The sequence below is a fragment of the Equus asinus genome, chromosome 8, assembly GCF_041296235.1.
Source record: "Equus asinus isolate D_3611 breed Donkey chromosome 8, EquAss-T2T_v2, whole genome shotgun sequence".
Classification (NCBI taxonomy): Eukaryota; Metazoa; Chordata; class Mammalia; order Perissodactyla; family Equidae; genus Equus; species Equus asinus.
This window is the reverse complement of record NC_091797.1, coordinates 61,553,660-61,576,543: the sequence shown is the minus strand read 5'-3', so window position 1 is coordinate 61,576,543 and position 22,884 is coordinate 61,553,660. Positions and strand designations below refer to the sequence as shown.

Below are 22,884 nucleotides of genomic sequence, written 5' to 3'. Positions count from 1 at the left end.
CTGATTTTTCTTTGTATTCCTGGCATCCTACACAGATGCTATCATACAGTTTATTGAAAGTCACTAAATGTTTATTAAAAGATGGACTGGCCTAGACTCTACATCCTTGAGCCATGCACCAAAGGAGGCAAATTCATTCTGGGACAATCGGTAGGTGAAAGATCATAAATGTCTAATAACACACATGGTAAATGTAACTCTTATGCACACAGTCCTGTTTGCAGACAACCTGTGTTAATCCCTCCATCCCATCTGTTTCATCACATTGGTGTGCAGAGTCCAGAGGCTGCATTAGCCATCTTTATCTTAATATTTTCCTCCTATCATATTTAATTTTCCCCAGAGGATCCCATGGAACTAATATTAGTGTCTCTTTTTAAAACTTGAATCACTTCCAAAGTCTTCAGTGCTTAACTTTCTGAAACAGAACACTGTTACAGCTGCAACTCACTATGTATTTCTCATGGTTTGTCTTAAATTGTATTGCAACTTTTTGAATTTAAGAAATTAACAAGTTTTGTTTCAAAATTCATGTAAAACCTGTCTTATAGAATTCCTCAACAAAAATAATAGCTTTGATTTATTCAGCACTTCCTTCAGGGCCAGATATATACTCTACATCTATTTTCCTCTTGTACTTACCTAAGTGCAAAACTAATTTCCGTGAGATCAAATAATTTCTTCCTTTCCACGCAAGCTGTATTTTGCTTCCATAGTTACACCTCCATCACGGTTCTGGGATTTATCAAAAGGATCATATGTACGTTATGTGCATTTATTTTTTTTGACACATCACAAAGCCAGCTGTCTCTGGTTCTCATATTTAAATTCAGAACTAATTCTCAACACTATGTTAAGGTGGAAATTAGAAGGGTTAGGTCTTAAAAAAAAAAACACTCCTCTCCTTTCATCTGGGCTTTAATTCCAAAGGATTTCAGAGTTAGTATCCTTTGAAATTTGGTGGGTGGTAGGAAAAGCCTGCCTTTCTGTAGAGAAAAAGGATACCTTGCAGACAGAAACAAAACGTAGACGTGCGATCCATAACAATTTTTACGTGTCACTGATACTGTGGGAGTGGTATTCCGTGAGAGTAAAAAGAGACACATATTTGGAAAAGAAGCCACTTTATTAATCTATTTATGTTAAAGTGGAATATGTTTGATTGTTCACAGGAAGAAATAAGAAGAAAAGTAATCACATTTTTTGGAATGTAAAATTTCACCATTTATACAGATTGTAGAGCATCATCAGTACGTATTGATCTGGGTGGCACAGTTGGTAGTGACTCTGCTCCTGGAGTGGTTGACAAAAATGATTAATGTTTAATCTTCAGTCCTGTTTAATCTAAATCATTTCTGTTTCGTTCTAAAATTTCTGGCATCTAAAAATGAAAGGAAAAAATGTTTCTTAAGTTTTCAGGAAAGACAAGTATTCAGTGACAGAAGAGCTGATTCTTGATTACATAAGGAATTCTTATTCCATAAACAGTTAATTCCTTTTTTTTTTTAAGGATTGGCACCTGAGCTAACATCTGTTGCCAATCTTTTTGTTTCTTCTTCTTCTCCCCAAAGCCCCCCAGCACATAGTTGTATATTCTAGTTGCAGGTCCTTCTGGTTCTGCTATGTGGGACGCTGCCTCAGCATGGCTTGATGATCGGTGCCATGTCCGTGCCCAGGATCTGAATTGGCAAAGCCCTGGGCTGCCAAAGCAGAGTGCTCAAACTTAACTACTCCACCACAGGGCCCACCCCCATAAACAGCTAATTCTTTTTTTATTTTTTAAAGATTTTTTTTTTAAATTTTATTCCTTTTTCTCCCCAAAGCCCCCTGGTACATAGTTGTATATTCTTCGTTGTGGGTCCTTCTAGTTGTGGCATGTGGGATGCTGCCTCAGCGTGGTTTGATGAGCAGTGCCATGTCCGCGCCCAGGATTCGAACCAACGAAACACTGGGCCGCCTGCAGCGGAGCATGCAAACTTAACCACTCGGCCACGGGGCCAGCCCCTAATTCTTGATTACATATGAAAAAGGGGTTCAAGGAAAACCTATGGATAGATGAACTTAGATAATACCAGTACTGTATTTTAATCAATATTTTTGTTTCAACCTTTTTCACACCAAGGAGTATGACAAGGAATAAGGCTGGTTGAGTTTTGTCTTCCTTGGTTTGGTTGCCAGCTGGCAGAATGAAGAAGGAATAGGAGCAAGAATCTGAATAATTCATGAAGTGACTCACCAGCACAGTATAACTAAGAATTGATAGTATTAAGGTGTCCTCATAATTCAACTATTAGAACAGCTGGATCTCAGTGGAGCATATGGAGACATGCCCTTTGATTGTATCTGTCTTCACGAAGCTAGATCACAAATAGGCCACAGTATTCATGAATACACCCCTATGGCCAGCAAGGGTAGCATTGGTTCTGGGTCCCAAGTCTGTCTAATATTGACTCCTATTTAGTACCTATTATGGGATAGGTGCTTGGGGATACCAAAATGAATATGAGACAATCCTGCACTAAAAGAGTTGTAGTTAAATCAAGGGACATGTAAGCAGAGAATTGTGATGAAATGTTACAGGTGCTGTTACACCAAAGGGTACAGGGTGGGCACACGGGAGGAAGCAAGTCAGTTCCATCCGGGAGACAGGGCAGGAAAGGTTTCATAGAGGGAATGGAGCTTGAACTGGCAGGTGTGTGAGGTGGGAACTGAAGTAAGGGGAGAAAAGGAGTTGGGAGAGAGCATTCCAGGTAGGGGAAGCTGCATGGGCAGTAACAGGAAGGCATAAAAATAACATAGCATGTGTAGAAAATAGCAAGTGGTTAGATATGGTTGGTGTGTACAAGGAGGAGGAAGCAATGAATGAGAAGATTGGACCTACCACGGTCATGGACTTGGGATGATTTTCTAATCTTCTTAGTCTACAGGAAAGAGAAAACAATGTAAAAAAAAAAAAAAACAGGTGGGTGTGAGGACTAACATAGTGAACAAACATGCCACTATTTAATATAGCTTCCTCTCCTTTTAAGGAGAAATTGTCATTTAGGATAGAACAATGAGACCCTAAAAGATTAAGATAAAGCTTTTTAGCATGTAATATATAGATTATTCTCACTAAAAAATAAATAAAAATATTGGGCCACAGTCTCATTACATTTTAACCTTCTTCTAGATTTACTGCTTAGGATAAGATTCTGGCTGTGACTTGAAAACCTCATGAATTTCCTTGGAAATGATGAAGAACTAGAGGCAAAAATAAGACATCTGAGACTATTAAAGTGCTCACTTTTATCTTCCTATTTCCCACTCTTTCTACTCCTGAAGACAATTGGCAAAAGCAGAACCATGATTCTGAGATGGGGCAGAGGTAGTCTGAAGTGTGGTCACACGCTCAATTTACTGAGGTCAATCGGTCAACGGGAGGCTTCCCGGATGGTCATGGCTGACGGCTGATGTAAGGCCTTGATATCCCTTTTGTTTCACTTCAACTCCTTGCTTCAAGGCCAGTCTAAATCTATACAAATGGGCCTCAAATCAATTGTGAAAATAGGCCAAGTATAAGTAGACAAATATCTGAACTAGTGAAACCTTTAAGTTTATATGCAAATTTTCTTATTTTAAAATAATTCTGGAGAAAAATATTCCACAGTTTCAGCAACTCAGAAAAGATTCATATTGAGTTTAAATTAGCAATTACAGAGCATCTGTAATATAACAGACATGAGATCTATTCCTTCATATCAGGGAAAAAATTGTAGTTAACCTATCACTTTGCAAATATTAGTATAATCTGCTAAGGGGTTTTGATTTTCAAAATATAGTTGTATTTGCAAATGGTATGCTGAACCAACATGAACCATGACATAATCAAAATGCAACTTTAATGTCTGCCTCTTGCTTCTAGCCTTTTTTCACTTGGGGAAGCTCTTCCTTTGCCAGTAGCTGAATAGGCAGCAGCCCAATGATTTTTGCTCACTCTAAGGTAATGGTCAGTCTTGACTGTGAGGCATGAACACAGTCTCAATTCAGTTATCAGAATATGCAGTCTTAAATATTAATCAATCCTTTAATCTTCACTCAAAAATAAGACTTCTCCTCTCCCTCTCGCAGCTAAGGCTTTAGTTGGTGGACCCACCTGCCCTTGGAGATCAGTTTCTGCATCTTCGCTCACTACCTCCATTTGCAGCAGGAGGGAGAAGTAAGGAAACAGGACATTTCTTACGTGGCTGGGTGGCTCCAGAGTCTCTGGGTTTGGCAAATGGCTAAGGCTGATTTTTTCTCTTTGGAGCTTGCCATTGCTGAGGACCTGGGTCCTACAGTTCCCTTGACCCAGGCTGATGCATCTCTCTTCTGATGGTCACTGCTTGATCAGCACCTAAGAATCTAATGTTCCCCTCCAGCTTCTCGCCACTGGTATCCTTTCAGGAAGCCTTGGGTAGAGCCCAAGATAACTTGACTCTTACCTGCATAGTTCTTAAGGAACTATTGCATACATTCTTTGTCCTGATGACAAGCTCAGAAAGAACAAGCCACCCCAACTGCCCCTCTGTCATGCTGCCACAGCTTGCTTTAGTTTTTCGGGCATGAATGAGTCATTCATCCTCTATGTTTCCCAACTTTCATGAAACTATTTCAAAGCTCTCTCTCTAGCTGATCTCCTAGAAACCCCTCCCAAGGCTTAGGTAAAAGAGGTAGAATTACTTGGGGCTGATGGGGGCTCACGACATGACAGAGTCAAAGAAATCTCTTCTCCAATATTCCCCACTCTCTACACTTTTTACATATTGGATCTGGCCAAGGGATATGAGTCATGACACAGGTTCTTCAAAATTTCCTTCAGAAACTGCACATGGGGAAAACTCACTCTTGTTTTGGGAAATGGTAAAAGTTTTCTTAGCATCTCAGGAATTAGGCCAGGAAGAGTCCCATTTTAACATCCTACTATGGTCTTAATTAATTCCATAGGGTTTGGGCATATACCCTGTAGCATCAAATACTGAGAGTCTTCTAAAGTAACGGATTATAAGATTTAACATTAGTATAAGAAAATCTGGTCTGCTATATATATATTGATAGCAGGGTAAGCTGTTTTATTGTAGACAAAATATTAGCTCATAATCTCTATAGCGTCTTCCTTAGAAGTGATTGCAAGTTCCAAGAGGGCAGGGAACATGGCTCTCCAATTCAGGTCCTACAAAAAACATTTTTATCAAGCAACTATTTCATACTAGGCAAAACAGCAAACACTTTCACATAATTTATCTTGTTTATCTTAAATTGAGATAAGGAAAAAGTTTTTTTTAAATGTATTACTTATTATTATACATATATTCTACAGTTAAAGACATTATTATTAAGAAAAAGAAAAACTTACCTTGGTTTTCTGGCTTTCTCTCTGGGCCTCCTAACTAAATCTTCCAAATGTTTATTTCTCTCTTCTAAACTGAAATAAGAAACAATTGAATTTTATGACTAAAATTGACTTTTCTAAACTAATATTTTGTTATATTTATTGGAGGATTTGAGTAGATATATTCAAATGGTGGTCTAGCTCTCTGTACATTGTCCCTCCATCTCACTATATGGGAATTTGGGATTCTTTCCTAGCAACTCAAATCATTTGATCAATTTTTCCCTTCATAGGTTCCAGTGGTGAAGAAGGAAAGTAGATAGCAGTAAAGCTATAAAGTGACATTTAGATGTTCTTCTAATCATTTACACAGTGGGTCGAGAACTGACCACTGTGTATGAGTTAACCCAACATGATCCTGGAGGTGGCATGTTAAATACAAAACCCCTGAGCTGTGGACTGCTTTAACATGGGAAAATGTGTAGGAGTGTTACAGGAAGGATCACAGCATGCAGGTGGCCTGCTAGAGATTTACTTGTGTTATGTTTTTATGGCTTTTAGCAAGAGAAATACCAATGGTTCCCCTTGTTGCCCCTAGGAGGGCAAATTCTATTAAGATAGTCTCCTCCTAAACTTTCCCATCCAGCGAGGGTGTAATAGTTTCCTGTGACTGCTGTAACAAATTCCCACAAATTTGGTGGCTTTAAACAACATGCATTTATTCTCTCACAGTTCCTGAGGTCAGGAGTCCAAAATCAGTTTCACTGGGCTGAAATGAAGGTGTTAGTTGGGAAGCGCTCCCTCCAGAGGCTCTAGAGGAGAATTCTTTGCCTTCCTTTTCCATCTTCTGGATGCTGTCCTTATTTCTTGGCTCATGGTCCTGCATTGCTTTGCCCTTTCTCCCCTGCTTCCATGGTCACATTGCCTTCCGATGTCATCACATTTCTCTCTGCCTCCCTCTTATGACAATTGTGATTGCCTTTGAGACCCACTGGGACAATCCAGGACAACCTCTCTCTCTCAAAATCCTTAATCACATCAGAAAGTCTCTTTTGCCATATAAGGGAACACTCACAGGTTCCAGGCATTAGGATTTGGATATCTCTGGGGGCCATTATTCAGCCTACTATAAAGGGTAAACAGACACTTAGAGGGCAGGAAATTCTACTGCAGGGATCACAGCCTCAAATGCCTGTGGGAGAGTCAGGCAAGTATGTGGAATGAGTAAAGCCAGCTAAGTGGGGATTCGAACAAAGCCAAGAGAATATACCCTATTCCTCACCTAAAGGAAGAAGTTGCTATTCACCTCTTGCCAAGTGCTGCCATGTGGGAATGTTGCAGCAATGTCGTCAGATCTTAAAGAGGAGATAGAAATCTAAACCTTTGCAGGAAATTGTCCTTTTTAAATTTTGGCAATAACTTAAAAATATTTTAAACATTATAGGGACCAAACAAAACACATCTGTCTCAGGATTTGACTTGTGGACTGTCATTTTGAAACCTCTGCCTTATTGTCCAGAGGTATCAGGTTTGTGTTTTCAGAGGGTAGAGAGGAGAAGCTGTCCAACCCAGGAAGAGATGACAACATTAAATAGGTCCTCCGTACACCAAAAGCCTTAGTCTATCATGCTTTATTTTCAGAGAAATGGCATGGAATAAGTCTTCTGTATTTCTAGAGTTGAAAAGAAAGGCCCCAACTCTTGGGGGAGAAGGATCCCCAAGAAAAGAAAGTAAAGGAATTTTCCAAGTGTGCAAAAAAGCACCAATGGAATGTTTTTATACACTTACTCCTGTGTATAGAGCTGAAGGCAAAAAGCTACAGCCTAAGACCAAGTAAATAGAGTCCCTGGTTTACCATGGAGGAAGTGATGTCCTCCCTCAGAGGGCCCTGGCTGCCCATGCAGAGAGCTAGGCAAGCAAAGCAGCACCATTGAGTGGATGATGGTGCTAACTGGACCATGCCAACAAGGGCCGTGATCTTCCCACTTGGGAGTGGAAATTGGACTTACCCCCAAGGAGTCTATTTTGGCAGTCAGGTTTGTTTTTGTTTTTTTGTTTTTTAAACATCTTTATTAAGGTATAGTTGACATGCAATAAACTGCACATATTTAAAGTGTAAAATTTGATGTTTTGACAAACGTATATACCCAGGAAACAATCATCACAATTAAGGTAGGGAACATATTCATCACCCTCAAAATTTTCCTCATGTACCTTTGTACTCCCTCCCTCCCATCACTCCTCGTCCCCTCATCCCCAGACAACCACTCATCTGCTTTCTCTCACTATGGACTAGTTCATGTTATCTAGAATTTTATACAATGGAATCTTACCCTCAGCCTAATTATTTTAAGATTCATCCATGTTGTTTCACATACCAAGAGTTCATTCACTATTTTATTTATTTATTTATTTATTTATTTTTAAAGATTTTATTTTTCCTTTTTCTCCCAAAGCCCCCCAGTTCATAGTTGTGCATTTTTAGTTGTGGGTCCTTCTATTGTGGCATGTGGGATGCCGCCTCAGCATGGCCTGATGAGCGGTGCCATGTCTGTGCCCAGGATTCAAACCAGCGAAACCCTGGGCCACAGAAGCAGAGCTCGAGAACTTAACCACTTGGCCATGGGGCAGGCCCTCATTCATTATTTTTTATTGCTGAGTAGTATTCCACTGTGTGACTATGCTACAAATTGTTTAAATTTCACCATTTCAGGGACATTTAGGTTGTTTCCAGTTTTGGTCCATTACAAATAAAGCTGCTATGAACATTGATCTTTTTGTAATGTACATGGTTTTTGTAAATACATGGTTTCTTTTCTCGTGAATCAATACATAGGAGTAGAATGGCTGAATCATATATGGTGGTGTGTGTTTTAACTTTTTAAGAAGCTGCCAAACTGTTTTCCAAAGTGGTTGTGCCATATTCCATTCCGACCAGGAGGCTATGAGCATATCAGTTGCTCCACATCCTCTCCAGGATTTCGTATGGTCAGCCTCTTAGACATTCTAATAGACTTGCAGTGATATTCACTGTGGTTTTAATTTGCCTCCTAATTATGTTGAGTATCTCTTTTTTTTTTTTAGAGATTGGCACCTGAGCTAACATCTGTTGCCAATCTTTTTTTTCTTCTTTCTTTCTTTTTTTTCTCCCCAAAGCCCGCCAGTACATAGTTGTATATTCTAGTTGTAAGTGCCTCTGGGTGTGGCATGTGGGTCGCTGCCTCAGCTTGGCCTGATGAGCGGTGCCAGGTCCATGCCCAGGATCCCAACAGGCAAAACCCTGGGCTGCTGAAGCAGAGCACGCAAATTTAACCACTCGGCCACTGGAGCCAGCCTCTTAAGTATCTCTTTATGTGCTTGCTTGTTATTCATATATCTTCTTGGTGAAATGTCTGTTCAAATCTTTGCCCATTTTAAATGGGTTGTTTTCTTACTATTGAGTTTTGAGAGTTTGTTATATAGTCTGGATAAAACTTCTTTATCAGATATAAGACTTGCAAACATGTTCTTTCAGACTGTGGCTTGTCTCTTCATTCTCTTAATATCTTTTGAAGAGCAGGAGTTAAATTTGTTTTTTAATTTCAGTTTTATTGAGATATAATTAACATACAGCACTGACAAACAGCAGTGTAAGTTTAAGGTGTAGAGCATAATGACTTGACTTACATATATTGCATAATGATTACCACAATAAGTTTAGTTAACATCCATTATCTCATATCTAGACAAGGAAAAAAAAAAAAGAGAAAAAAGTATTTTTTTCCTTGTGATGAGAACTTTTAGGATCTACTCTCTTAGCAACTTTCAAATATACCATACAGCATTGTTAACTATAGTCACTATGCTGTCCATTACATCCTCAGTACTTATAACAGGAAGTTTATACCTTTTGATCACCTTCATCTAATTCCCTCACTCACTACCACCCATCTCTAGTAACCACAAATCTGATCTCTTTTTCTATGAGCTTGGGTTTTGTTTTGTTTTTTTAGATTCCACATATAAGTGAGATCATACAGTATTTGTCTTTCTCTGTGTGACTTACCTCACTTAGCATAATGCCCTCAAGGTCCATCTATGTTGTCCCACATGGCAAGATTTCCTTCTTTTTTTAATCACTGAATAGTATTCCATTGTACATATATATGTACCACATTGTATATATATATATATATACCACAACTTCTTTATCCATTCATCTGTTGATGGGCACTTAGGTTGTTTCCATAGCTTGGCTATTGCAAATAATGCTGCAATGAATGAACATGGGGCTGCAGATATCTTTTTGACCCAATGATTTCATTTTCTTTGGCTATATACCCAGAGGTAGAATTGCTGGATCATATGGTAGTTCTATTTTTAATTTTTTGAGGACAGTCCATACTGTTTTCCATAGTGGCTGCACCAGTTTACATTCCCACCAACAGTACACCAGGGTTCCCTTTTCTCCACTTTCTCAGCAGCATTTGTTACCTCTGGTCTTTTGAATAATAGCCATTCTAACAGGTGATATCTCACCTCAACATGAGGTGATATCTCATTGTGGTTTTGATTTGCATTCCCCTAATGATTAGTGATGCCGAGCATCTTTTCATGTACTTGTTGGCCATTTGAATATCTTCTTTAGAGAAATGTCTATTCAGGTCCTTTGCCCATTTTTCAACTGGACTTTTTGTTTTTCTGCTACTGAGTTGTATGAGTTCTTCATATATTTTGTATATTAACCCCTTAGCAGATATATGGTTTGCAAATACTTTCTCCCATTTCATAAACTGTCTTTTCATTTTATTGGTTTCCTTTGCTGTGCAGAAGCTTTTTAGTTTGATGTAGTTCCACTTGTTTATTCTTGATTTTTTGCTTGTGCTTTAGGTGTCATATCCAAAAATCTGTTGGCATGATTCATGTCAAAGAGCTTTTTTCCTGTGTTCTCTTCTAGGAGTTTTATGGCTTCTAATCTTACATTTGAGTCTTTAATCTATTTCAAGTTAATTTTTGTGACTGGTGTAAGATAGGGGTGTAGTTTCATACTTTTGCATGTGAATATCCAATTACCCAGCACAATTTATTGAAGAGACTGTCATTTCTCCATTGAGTATTCTTGGCTTGCTTGTCAAATATTAGTTGACTGCATACGCATGGGTTTATTTCTGGGCTCTCAATTCTGTTCAATTGGTCTATGTGTCTGTTTTTATGGCAATACCATACTGTTTTGATTACTAGAACTTTATAATATAGCTTGAAATCAGGAAGTGTGATGATTCCCACTTTGTTCTTTCTCAGGATCTCTTTGGCTATTCAGGGTCTTTTGCGGTTCCATATAAAGTTGGGATTGTTTTTTCTATGAAGTTTTTAATTTTGAGGAAGTCCAATTATCAAAATTTTCTTTTATGGATCACGTTCATTAATCATATCTGAATCATTGCCTAACCTAAGTTTACAGAAATTTTCCCCTATATTCTCTTCTAGAAGTTTTATAGTGTTAGCTTTACACGTAGGTCTATTATCCATTTTGAGTTACTTTTGTATGTGGTACAACGTATTTTGGGTTTTTTTTAACAAATGGATATCCAATTATCTCGGCACCATCCTTTTTGTACTTCATTACCTTTGTACCTTTGTCAAAAACCAGTCGTCCAAATATATGTGGGTCTATATCAAGAGTCTCTATTCTGTTCTGTTGATCTTTTTTCTATTTTTACATCACTGCCACACTGTTTTGATTATTGTAGCTTTATAAAAAGTCTTAAAAGTCAGATTTGCCCTCCAATTTTGTCCACTTTCTTGGAGTTCTTTTGATTATTCTATGTCCTTTGAATTTCCATATGAAGTTTAGAATCAGCTTGTCGATTTCTATTTCAAAAGCCTGCTGGGATTCTGATTGAGATTTCATTGGACCTAAAGATCACCATGGGGAGAAATGAAGTCTTAACAATATTGAGTCTTAAGAGCCATGAAAGGGGCGTGCCCGGTGGCACAGCAGTTAAGTGCACACATTCCCCTTTGGCGGCCTGGGGTTTGCCGGTTCGGATCCCAGGTGTGGACATGGCACCGCTTGGCAAGCCATGCTGTGGTAGGCGTCCCACATAGAAAGTAGAGGAAGATGGGCATGGATGTTAGCTCAGAGCCAGTCTTCCTCAGCAAAAGGAGGAGGATTGGCAGCAGTTAGCTCAGGGCTAATCTCCCTCAAACAAAAAAAAATAGCTATGAAAAAGGTCTATCTCTCCATTTATTTAAGTCTTCTTAATTCTCTCTCAGCAATGTTTCATACTTTTCAGTGTATAGGTCCTCCACATTTCCTGTCAAATTTATCCCTACGTAGTTCATATTTTTGGTACTATTGAAATGTTTTTATTTTTTCAATTAAAATTTTTGGTTTTTTTGAGGAAGTTTAGCCCTGAGCTAACTGCTGCCAATCCTCCTCCTTTTGCTGAGGAAGACTGGCTCTGAGCTAACATCCATGCCCATCTTCCTCTACTTTCTATGTGGGACGCCTACCACAGCATGGCTTGCCAAGTGGTGCCATGTCCACACCTGGGATCCGAACTGGCAAACCCCAGGTCACTGAAGTGGAAGGTGCACACTTAACCACAGCACCACTGGGCTGGCCCCTAATTTAAATTTCTGATTGTTCATTGCTGGTATATAGAAATAGTATCAATTTTTGTATATTGATCTTGGATCCTACAACTTTGCTAATTTTACTTAACAGTCCAAGAGCTTTTTTGTAGATTTCATCAGATTTCTACACAGATGATCATATCATCTAAGGAATAAATTCACTTTTGCTTGTTCATTTTGCTTGTTCATTTCCAATGTGGATGGCTTTTCTTTCTTTCTGACTGAACTGAGCAGAACTTCCAGTACAGTGTGAATAGAAATCTCGTTCCTGATCTTGAAAAACTATTCAGTCTTTCATCATTAAGTATGATTTTAGCAGTATTTTTTCTATAGATGCTCTTTATCATATTAAGTTCCCTTCTATTCCTAGTTTGTTTAGAGTTTTTAGCCCTAAATGAATAGTGTTCTCTAAATGAATGAATGTTGGATTTTGTCACATGTTTTTTCTGTTATTGAGATGATCATATGGTTTTTCCTTTTTAATTTTTAATATGTTGGCTTACAGTAATATAATTAATACAATAATATTATATTACATTAATAGAATAATAGATTATTATTTAACATAAAGGACCTTTTTTTTTGCCACATAAGCTAGCATTTGCAGGTTTCAAGGATTAGGATATGGATATCTTGTAGGGCCAAAAGATAGTGCTAAATAGTGTATTGCTAAAGAGAACTGGCAACACCAATGGATTTATTTATCTTTTTTTTTTTGAGGAGGAGGATTAGCCCTGAGCTAACATCTGCTGCCAATCCTCCTCTTTTTGCTGAGGAAGACTGGTCCTGAGCTAACATCTGTGCTCATCTTCCTCTACTTTATATGTGGGACGTTTACCACAGCATGGCTTGCCAAGCAGTGCCGTGTCCACACCCAGGATTTGAACCGGCAAACCCCAGGCCACCAAAGCAGAACATTCGAACTTAACGGCTATGCCACCTGGCGGGCCCCTCTTGTCTTTTTGATAACACCTATTCTAAGAGGTGTCAGGTGGTATCTTATTATGGTTTTGATTTGCATTTCTCTAATGATTAATAATGTTGCGCACCTTTTCATGCACCTGTTGGCCATCTGTAGGTAGAACAGGAACATTTTTGTGAGAGGATCCACTTCTCACCAAGATGCTGTCATAGACGTGATAGGAAGTGAGGTAGAGAGAACAAGTCTGACATTTCATAGGAAAGTGTTCCAGAGCCAGGAATGTATGGAGCGGGACTCCCACACCTGAAACTGACCTAGCCACAGGTGTTACAGAGGAAGCAGTATTTGGGAGAAAGAGATGCAAGACCATCTGAATCTTTGTAGCGTTGTGAAAAGCTGCCTGACTCAGACTGGGAAGACAGTGAGTGTACCTGTAAGGAAAGGGCATTTGAGTGGAGATTTGAAGGACAGTAGGCGATAATGGGTTAGGGTAGTCTGAGCATTCCAGGTGGAACAATATATGCGAAAGCCACGAGGCAAAAGAATGTGATGCATTTGAGAAACTATAACATCTCCAGTGTGGCTGAAAGCAAGGCAGAGAATGGTGACATGAGATTGGAGAGGCAGGCAGGAGCTGTATCATGAAGAAACTTGTAGACCACGCTAAGGATTTTTGCTTTTACCTAAAAGTCCTGGAAAATCACTAACGTGTTTTAAGGGCATGATCAGATTTATATTTCAGAAAGAGCACTCTGGCTGCATGTACAAAATGGACTGCACCAAGCTCCTTTTAGTCTTCTAGAAAAATCAAATATCATGAACGGCTGTTGTAAGTAAGCAGCTGTTTCTAAACTCCAAGGCATGTGAATTGAAAATTTACAGTATAGCCTGTGAATTTCATAGGAAATCATAGTAATCGAAGAAAGATACTTCAAACACTGCTAACTTTTAACAGAATAGACGAGCACCAATTTAAAGAAACATTGCTCTGATGACGTGTATTTGGTAACTTTAAAGCAGCACATACCTTTTAATGAGATCAAAGCTAATTCACTATAAACAAAAATACTGTTCTTCATGGATATAATAGACTATATTTGATTTAAAAAATCAATGACAACGCTCATCACTTAACGAAATCAATTTACGCAATATCTGGCAGTGGTTCTCGACCTATCCAGACATTAGAATCACCTGGGCAGCTTTTGAAATATACTGATGCCCAGATCCCACCTGGTATTTTAGCTGATTTGATCTGGGAGTAAGGCCTGGGCATTGGATATTTTTTAAAAAGCATTCAAGGGAATCCTAATAAGCAGCCACAATTGACAATCTTTTTAATAAAGTTAATAAAACTCAGATTCCAGGTCTCTTTTTGAACACAAGCTGGATCCACCACTCAACTGAAATATAAGTTTTAAAAATAACTGGGGCTGCAGCTGGCCCCATGGCCCAGTGGCTAAGTTTGTGTGCTCCTCTTTGGCAGCCCAGGGTTTCTCCGGATCAGATCCTGGGCTCGGACACAGTACCACTCGTCAGGCCACGCTGAGGCAGCATCCCACACAGCTCAACCAGAAGGACCTACAGCTATAATATACAACTGTGTACTGGGGAGCTTTGGGGAGAAGAAGGAAAAAAAAGAAAAAAGAAGATTGGCAACAGATGTTAGCGCGGGTGTCAATCTTAAAAAAAAAATAACTGGGGCAAAGCAATCTGGCTAGATTCATGGTTTGATATTGTTTTTAAAATATTAGGTTATTCTTTATTTTGATATTTCATGAGCCCATGAGGACTGCGCATTGGTTGAGTTTCTTGGTTATAAGCTAGGGAGGAGTCTAATTTTACTTCTCTTGAGTGTGTAACATCACTTCCCCCTCCAAATTTAAAACTTGTCTGCATCAGTCTGAAAAATGGGAAAATTGTTTTACCATTCATTCTGCTTAGAAACAATAGTGAAATACAGAGGCAAACTTCCCAAGGTACAAATACCCACACTGTGTTTCACATCTTGTGGTGAGTTAGTGCCATAGAAAGTTCCTGTGCTGGGGGGTGCTTTCTAGGTCAGATTAGACCTTTTGCTTAAGCTCTAGGATAGCCAGGACAGTATAAATGAAATTGGGGAAGGAAGGAGGAAGAAGCATATGAGAAAGGAGGATAATAAATCAGTGGAAAAACTTTGCTGAATTTAAAAACACTAATTTCGGAGTGTTTCAAGCTGAATCTTGTTCTAATGAGAAAGGTTACTTGATATTTAACATATATATGGATATGTTTCCTTTTGTGTGCATTCCAAAACTTTCTGTGAATAAATTCTAAGCACTGCAAAGTTGTTTTACTTGGATACCATGATAGTATCCTCTAAAAATGTCGGATGTTTCTCACTAATCCTTCACCAGCCCTGGGAATCAAGGGAGCTCTGAGGAAGGAAGATGAACATCTTGTGATTCGACTCTGACCAAGAAGTCCAGACATTAAATAGACTAGTTATATTATTAAAGAATGGTCTGAATTTATAAAACTGCACATTTTTCCTTTTTCTTGAAATCTAAGAATATGAACTTCGTAATTTAGAGGGTCACATAAAATATCAGTAAATGTTTACAAAATTAAAAGTTAATTTAATGTTTTTCAACTTACTGTGCAATCTGGGAGTGGGATATCTCGAGCCTTTGGTCAGCACATTCAATAATTTCTTCATATGATATAACCTGGAAAAAAATAAGCTAAAAAATTATCCTCTGATAAATTCTGGAATTTTTATCTAATTTTGTTTATTTTTTGATTTTTAAAAATCTCTACAAATTGAAGTTCAATGACATGACTCCCATCAATGAAAGTTTTACAATAAACAAAACATTTTCCTTATATTTTGAAATCAGAGATACGAATAGAAATAGAATGATAATGTGTCTATTCATCATGCAGAAAAAGTGAAGCGTCAAAAAATGCACAATTGTAAAGAGTCAACTATGATCCAGTTGTCTTCCACACAAGCAGTGTATGTATTGATTAAAGTTACAGTGCATTTGGTTAAAGTTAACACAGTTTTTAAAAAGTAAACTAGAACACTAAGTGGGCAAGATTTATAATTACCTCCAAACTGAAGTAGCAGTACTAAGACCTGAAACTGACGACAGCAGAAGGAAAGACAGATATTATGTTCTTTGCTAGCTTTCAGCTAAAAGGCAAATGGGGGCATTTTATAATGTCATTATGAAGTAAAAAGAATTGATACAATTGTGTGATATCATCTCTCAGATCCTCTTTAGCTCCAAAATTCTGTTACTTTAATATTTGGCATAGTTTTTAAAAGATAAATATTTCTGTAAGAAAATCTGTACCTTATTTAGTAAGTTGCCTACATGTCTTTGATACTTGTCATTCTCTTCAATGAGTCTGTTGCAGTGGTCTTCTTTTGACTCTAAAAGATTTCCCAATTTTGCAATCTATGGAGAAACATCATTAAAAATACTAACCTGGAAACTGCCATGAAAGCATGGATGCTAAGAACAAATGAGAACAACCAGCTATAATTTATTCCAATATTCTCTTAAACTGAATTGTACCATAGGTGAGTCAAGAGATGCTATGACCAGATCCTAGCTAGACTGCACTGAGAACAGATGGACAGATTATAATGATGTTTCAGCTTTTCTCCAGTCTAATACTATGAAACAGCTTTGCAAGTAATTAAACATCTGTTAGTGAACATAAGTACTTATTATAATGCCACAAATCTTCACTACCTTCTTTCCCTATATAACCAATGTATAGACATATGTGATTCTATCTGAAGGAAAGCACTCATGTGCTTGATGGTGCATTTCAGGTTTGATAAATATTCCCACTTGCATAAATGACTGTGAATTAAAGAAAAAGTTCAGCTAAATGTACTTCTTGTTCTCACCTATGGTTCAATTTTTATTTGCAAAAAAACCCATTAAAAATTAAAAACTGTATTTCTAAAAGTGACATCCAGGATTGATTATCAGGAAAGGGTATTCACAAGTGCTCTTAGCAGTTACCTTAATTTTCAAAGCAATTACAGAAGAAAACAACAGAAATGTTCCCATTAAATAACAATGTTAAGAATGGCCATCAATCTTCTAATGTTTTAAATATACTTACACGTCTGTAGTGAAACAGCCTGGAGGAAGCAATAGGAAAACAAATTTGCTGCAGAAATAGCAACTTTTTTTGTTCTTTCTCTCATATAAATAAACTAATGGGGACAGTATCAAGTCAGTGGTCCTACTCGTCTGACCACATACATTATTTAAGGTAGGGAGTACAGACATTATTACCTCAATTTAACAGAACCAAGGCGAAGAGAATTTAAGAGATTTTTGAAAGGATATATCTAGAAGTGGAAAAGACTAAAATCCATCTTTGTCATCCATTAGCATAGGGCTTTTTCCATTCTATTGCTTTGCACCTCCTCACTGCATCCTGGAGGGTGGAGTTCCACTCTTAGCGTCACATCCCTCATGACACTTTACTGAAGCAACAAGGAATTCCTTCTCACTTCTGTTTTTCATTATAGACTTCATGGCACATTTTAAATTTCTTTAATGGCTTTCAAGTTCAAAGTAATAACTCTTTTAAGTCCTCAGATTGAATTTTTTTATTTGCTAACCTCAGATTAAAGAAAGAAGAGCAAAAGATTTCTTAAAGGATATTTATTTTAGAGATAAAAGAATAGCTTTGTAAATCAGCTTTTTGGATTACAGTGAAAAGGAATCCAAAATTTTAAGTCCCCATTAAAGAGTGTAAATTTTAACCACTTTAAGAGTATAACTGATATACAATAAACTGCACATATTAAAAGTGTATGGTTTGATAAATTTTTACATATGTATGCAATTATGAAACCATCACAGCAATCAAATAATGAACATATCCATCACCGCCCCTCCCACCAGAGCTTCCTCTTGCCTCTTGGTGATCCCTTCGTCTTGCCTACCTCTCCTCCCTAACTTCCATACTCTATGCCAGCCCCAGGCAAACACAGATCTGCTTTCTGTCACTACTGATTAGTTTGTATTTTCTAGAGTTTTATATAACGGAACCAAACAGTATTTACTCTTGTCTGGCTCTTTTCCCTCAGCAAAATTATTTTGAGATTCATCTAGGTTGCTTGTGTATCAGTAGTTCATCCCTTTTTCATTACTGAGTAGTATTTCATTGTAGGGATATACCACAATCTGTTAATCCACTCATCTGTTGACACATATTTGAGTTGCTTTCAGTTTTTGGCTATTATAAATAAAGCTGCTAGGAATCTTCATGTACAAGTCTTTGTGTGAACGTATGCTTTCATTTCTCTTGGGTAAATACCTAGGAATAGAAGGATGGCAGGTGTATGTTTAACTTTTTAAGAAACTGCCAAAGTCTTATCCAAAGTGGTTGTATCATTTTATGTTCCCACCAGCAGTGTATGAGAATTGCAGTTGCTCCACATCCTCACCAATCCTTGGTATGGATAGGCATTTTTTTTGTTTGTGTGTGCAACATTCACCCTGAGCTAAAATCTGTTGCCAATCCTCCTCCTTTTTTTTTTGTTTGTTTTTTTTGCTTGAGGAAGATTAGCCCTGAGCTAATATCTGTGCCAGTCCTCCTCTACTTTGTAAGTGGGATCCTTCCACAGCATGGCTGATGAGCAGAGTATGTCTGAACCTGGGATCCAAACCTGTGAACCTGGGCCACCCAAGTGGACTGGAATGCACAGGGCTTTAACTACCCAGCCACAGGGCCGCCCCCAACAGCCTTTTTTTTTTGAGATCAGGAAGGTGAAAGGTTCAGCATAAGAACCCATGGATGAGACTAGAGAGGAACTCACACACTCTCCTCCAGGGCCTGGATTTCTATTGGGATATTGGGCTGTTTCCCTAAATGTCCTTTCCCAGCTTTCATTCAACCAGAGCACTCACTTTCCCCCCAAGTCCCCAAGTTAACATCTTTCTCTGTACCCTCACAGATTCCATCCACTGAGCAAACTCTGATATGTCTGTCATCCGCTCTCCCAGCTACTCCCTCCTGAACTATGTCCCCTTCATAGTTTTCCTACCTCCCAAAATCTCCAGGAAGGTATTTTGTCCCCTGTTGGTTTTTTTTTTTTTTTTTACCTTTTGACCCCCCTTCACCTATTTCTCACACCCATCTCCTGCCTCTGGCAACCACCAATCTGTTTTCTGTATCTATGAGCTTTTTTTTTTAGATTCCACATAAAAGTGAGATCATATTTGTCTTTCTCTGTCTGACTTATTTCACTTAGCATAATACCCTTGAGGTCCATTCATTTTGTCGCAAATGGCAGGATTTCATTCTTCTTATGGCTGAATAATATTCTGTTGTATGTATACACCACATCTTCTTTATCCATTCATCCATCCATGAACACTTAGGTTGTTTCCATATCTTGGCTATTATAAATAGTGCTGCAATGAACATGAGGGTGCATATATCTTTTCAAGTTAGTATTTTTGTTTTTTTTTCAGATAAATACCCAGAAGTGGAAGTGCTGAGTCATACAGTATTTCTAATTTTTTGAGGAAACTCCATACTGTTTTCCATAGTGGCTGCATCAATTTACATCCCCACCAACAGTGCACAAGAGTTCCCTTTTCTCCTCATGCTCATCAACACGTGTTATTTCTTGTCTTTTGATAACAGCCATTCTAACAGGTGTGAGGTGATAGCTCATTGTGGCTTTGATTTGCATTTCTCGGATGATTAGTGATGTTGAGCATCTTTTCACGTACCTATTGACCATCTGTATGTCTTCTTCGGAAAAATGTCTATTCAGATCTTCTGCCCCTTTTTAAATCAGATTATTTCTTTTTTGCTATTGACTTGCATGAGGACTTTATATATTTTGAGTATTAGCCCCTTATCAGATATATGATTTGCAATTGTTTTCTCCTTCAGTAGGTTGCCTTTTCATTTTGTTGATGGTTTCCTTTGCCGTTCAGAAGCTTTTTGTTTGATGTAGTCCCAACTTGTTTATTTTTGCTTTTGTCGTTTTTACTCCTGGTGTCAAATTCAAAAAATCATCGCCAAGACCTATGTCAAGGAGCTTACTGCTTATGTTTTCTTCTAGTTTTATGGTTTCAGGTCTTATGTTCAAGTCTTTAACCCATTTTGAGTTGATTTTTGTGTATGGTGTAAGATAGTGGTCCAGTTTCATTCTTTTGCATGTGGCTGTCCAGTTTTCCCAACACCATTTATTGAAGACACTGTCCTTTCCCCATTGTATATTCTTGGCTCTTTTGTCATATATTGACCACGTATGCGTGGGTTTATTTCTGGGCTCTCTATTCTGTTCCACTGACCTATAGTCTGTTTTTATGCCAATACCATACTGTTTTAGTTACTGTAGCTTTGTAATAGAGTTTGAAATCAGGGAGTATGATGCCTCCAGCTTTGATCTTTCTCAAGATTTCTTTGGCTACACGGGGTCTTTTGTGGTCAAAATTCCATGCAAATTTTAGGTTGTTTGTTCTATTTCTGTGAAAAATGCCATTGGAATTTTGATAAGGATTGCACTGAATCTGTGGATTGCTTTGGGTAGTATGAATATTTTAACAATATTAATTCTTCCAATCCATGAGCACAAAATATCTTTCCATTTATTTGTGTTTTCTTCAATGTCTTTTAATGTCTTCCAGTCAGTCTTTTTAGCAGACATCCTAATAGGTCTGTAGTGGTATTCACTGTAGTTTTAATTTGCCTCTTAATGATGCTGAGTATCTTTTCATGTATTTATTTGCCATCTATGTATTTCTTAGTGAAGTGTCTCTTACAATCTTTTTGCTTACTTTTTAAATTGGGTTGTTTATTTTATTATTATTATTATAGAGTTTTGAGGGTTCTTTACATATTCTAGACATAAGTCCTTTATCAGGTCTGTGATTTACAAATATTTTCTCCCAGTTTCTGGCTTGTCTTTTCATTAAGAGTTCAATATTTTGAAGTTTAAAAAACTTTTCAAAATAGAAAAGTTTTGGAAGACAGTCTATTAAAGTCAAATCACTGAAAAAGTCTAAAATATTTTCATGAAATCATACCAAATGTACTTTTTAATACGTAAAGTAATATTTATGAAATAATTTAAAGGATAGAATGGTGGCAACATTTTTCTTTTGTAAAGGAAGATGCTACAAGATAACCTTGAACATGGTTGTTTGACTACCATTAATGAAAGCTGTCCTTTAATGTAGTATGTTTTCCTTGATGTCTCAGAGATGCTGGAATGTTCAGAGCTGGATGCTAGGAATTGAACCCACTCAAAGTCTCCACCAAAAGAAAATCAATTTGAATAAAACAAGAGAAACTGATGGTTGGTAAAGTGACTTTCTCTGCACCTGACTTAACACAGCAGGGGATACAGATCATTGTGAGAGAAACACATGAGAGTTCCGGTGAGAAGCAAACTCCAAAGCTTTGTCCTGCCCTCGACCCTCCCGTCCACCAGACAGTTCACCGAGGAGCCTTCTCCACCTGGCTTTCACTTGGCCCTAGATGTCTGGATCCATAGATCCTGTGCCTGGTGCCACTGCGCCCCCATCCCAACCTCCTATTTGGTTGATGATTCTTCAGGTTTCCCTCCTAGGCTTTTCGCATGCTGCATGGTTTGTGGCCTTGTTTAGTCCTTTGATGTGGGCATTCTCTGTTGCCTCCAGTGAAGATCTCAGCTCTCATGGAGAGACTCTTCCCCCTACTCCTCACCCTTCTCACCCTCCCCCAAGTCAGTGGCTATACCTAAGAGAAGGTAGAAGAGGAGAAATCAGATTTGGGGACAAGCTAAATTGATGAAAAAGCAAAAAAATCTTCAGAGGGGTACTAGGCCCAGGAATATGTGCTGTATGGATTTAAAACACTTTGGCTTGGAAAGCAGTCTGGAGTCTGTGCATAGTGAACATTTATTCTATCACAATTCTTATTCTTTGAAAATATAGTGCATGTGTTAAAATCTGTGTTAAATGAGAATTGTTAAAATCTGCATATATTAAAATCTGTAGGTGGGACTGTCCCACAGACACAATTAATAAAAGCAACATACTGAAAAATGTTCCATCTTACTGTAAGGATAAACTCAAAGGGCAATTGGTTAGAAAAAATTTAAGTGATAATATTTAATTCTGGCAAGGTTTTGGTGAAACAGTACCAATGACACACTGATATCCGCAAGGTAAAATTCAACTCTTTTGAAAATTCATTTGATTATGTACATAAAGATCTACATGTATATTTATAGCTTTAAAAAAAGCAGTAATCTCACTTTTATAATTTATTCTAGGAAAATAACCCACAAAGGAAAAACCTCTCCACATAAAAGCAGAAAGAGGGGCTGGCCTGGTGGCACAGCAGTTAAGATCGCACTTTCCACTTCTCGGTGACCCGGGGTTCGCCGGTTCTGGTCCCAGGTGCGGACATGGCACCCCTTGGCAAAAGCTATGCTGTGGTCGGCATCCCACATATAAGGTAGAGAAGGATGGGCACGGATGTTAGCTCAGGGCGAGCCTTCCTCCAAAAAAAAAAGGAAAGAGCCCAAATATCCAACAAGGGGAGGGGCTAAAAAAACCTGTATTTCCACTCTGGAATATTATGTGGCCATTAAGAATTATATATAATCAATATACAATCTATAAGGCTAGCATAGTAACATGTAAAAATGTGTGGTATATTAATTAAAACAACATTGAAGAGTTTATGTCACTATGATTTCAACTCTGTAAAAGTATGTGGACAACGACTGGATGTGTCTGAAATGTTCTAGCATGAGCTATGATTTATTCATACACTAAAATACAGGAGTGAAAATGAGTAACCTACAGCTACTCCTATCACATGGAAGGATCTTGCAATTATAAGGTTGAGGGGGAAAAAGTTAGAAAAGGATATACAAGATACAATAAAAAAAGGTATGCAAAACAATATTATGCATTGTTTAGAGATACACATGTGTGCAGGAAATAAAGAAATGCATGGTAAA

The 22,884-nt window shown here is 38.0% G+C and overlaps 1 protein-coding gene across 1 annotated transcript in view; it reads right to left on the bottom strand.

Annotated features, from left to right (window-relative positions):
- Nucleotides 1-1,110: 1,110 nt before the first annotated feature.
- Nucleotides 1,111-22,884, bottom strand: part of CAGE1 (cancer antigen 1) — a 45,756-nt gene continuing 23,982 nt past the window's right edge. The window contains exons 11-15 of the mRNA XM_070516802.1: nucleotides 16,232-16,336; nucleotides 15,528-15,598; nucleotides 5,375-5,443; nucleotides 2,882-2,921; nucleotides 1,111-1,381 (exon numbers count right to left, since the gene is read on the bottom strand). Coding sequence (XP_070372903.1) covers nucleotides 1,340-1,381; nucleotides 2,882-2,921; nucleotides 5,375-5,443; nucleotides 15,528-15,598; nucleotides 16,232-16,336 — 327 coding nt within the window. The 3' untranslated portion in view covers nucleotides 1,111-1,339. The remainder of the gene's footprint in view (nucleotides 1,382-2,881; nucleotides 2,922-5,374; nucleotides 5,444-15,527; nucleotides 15,599-16,231; nucleotides 16,337-22,884) is intronic.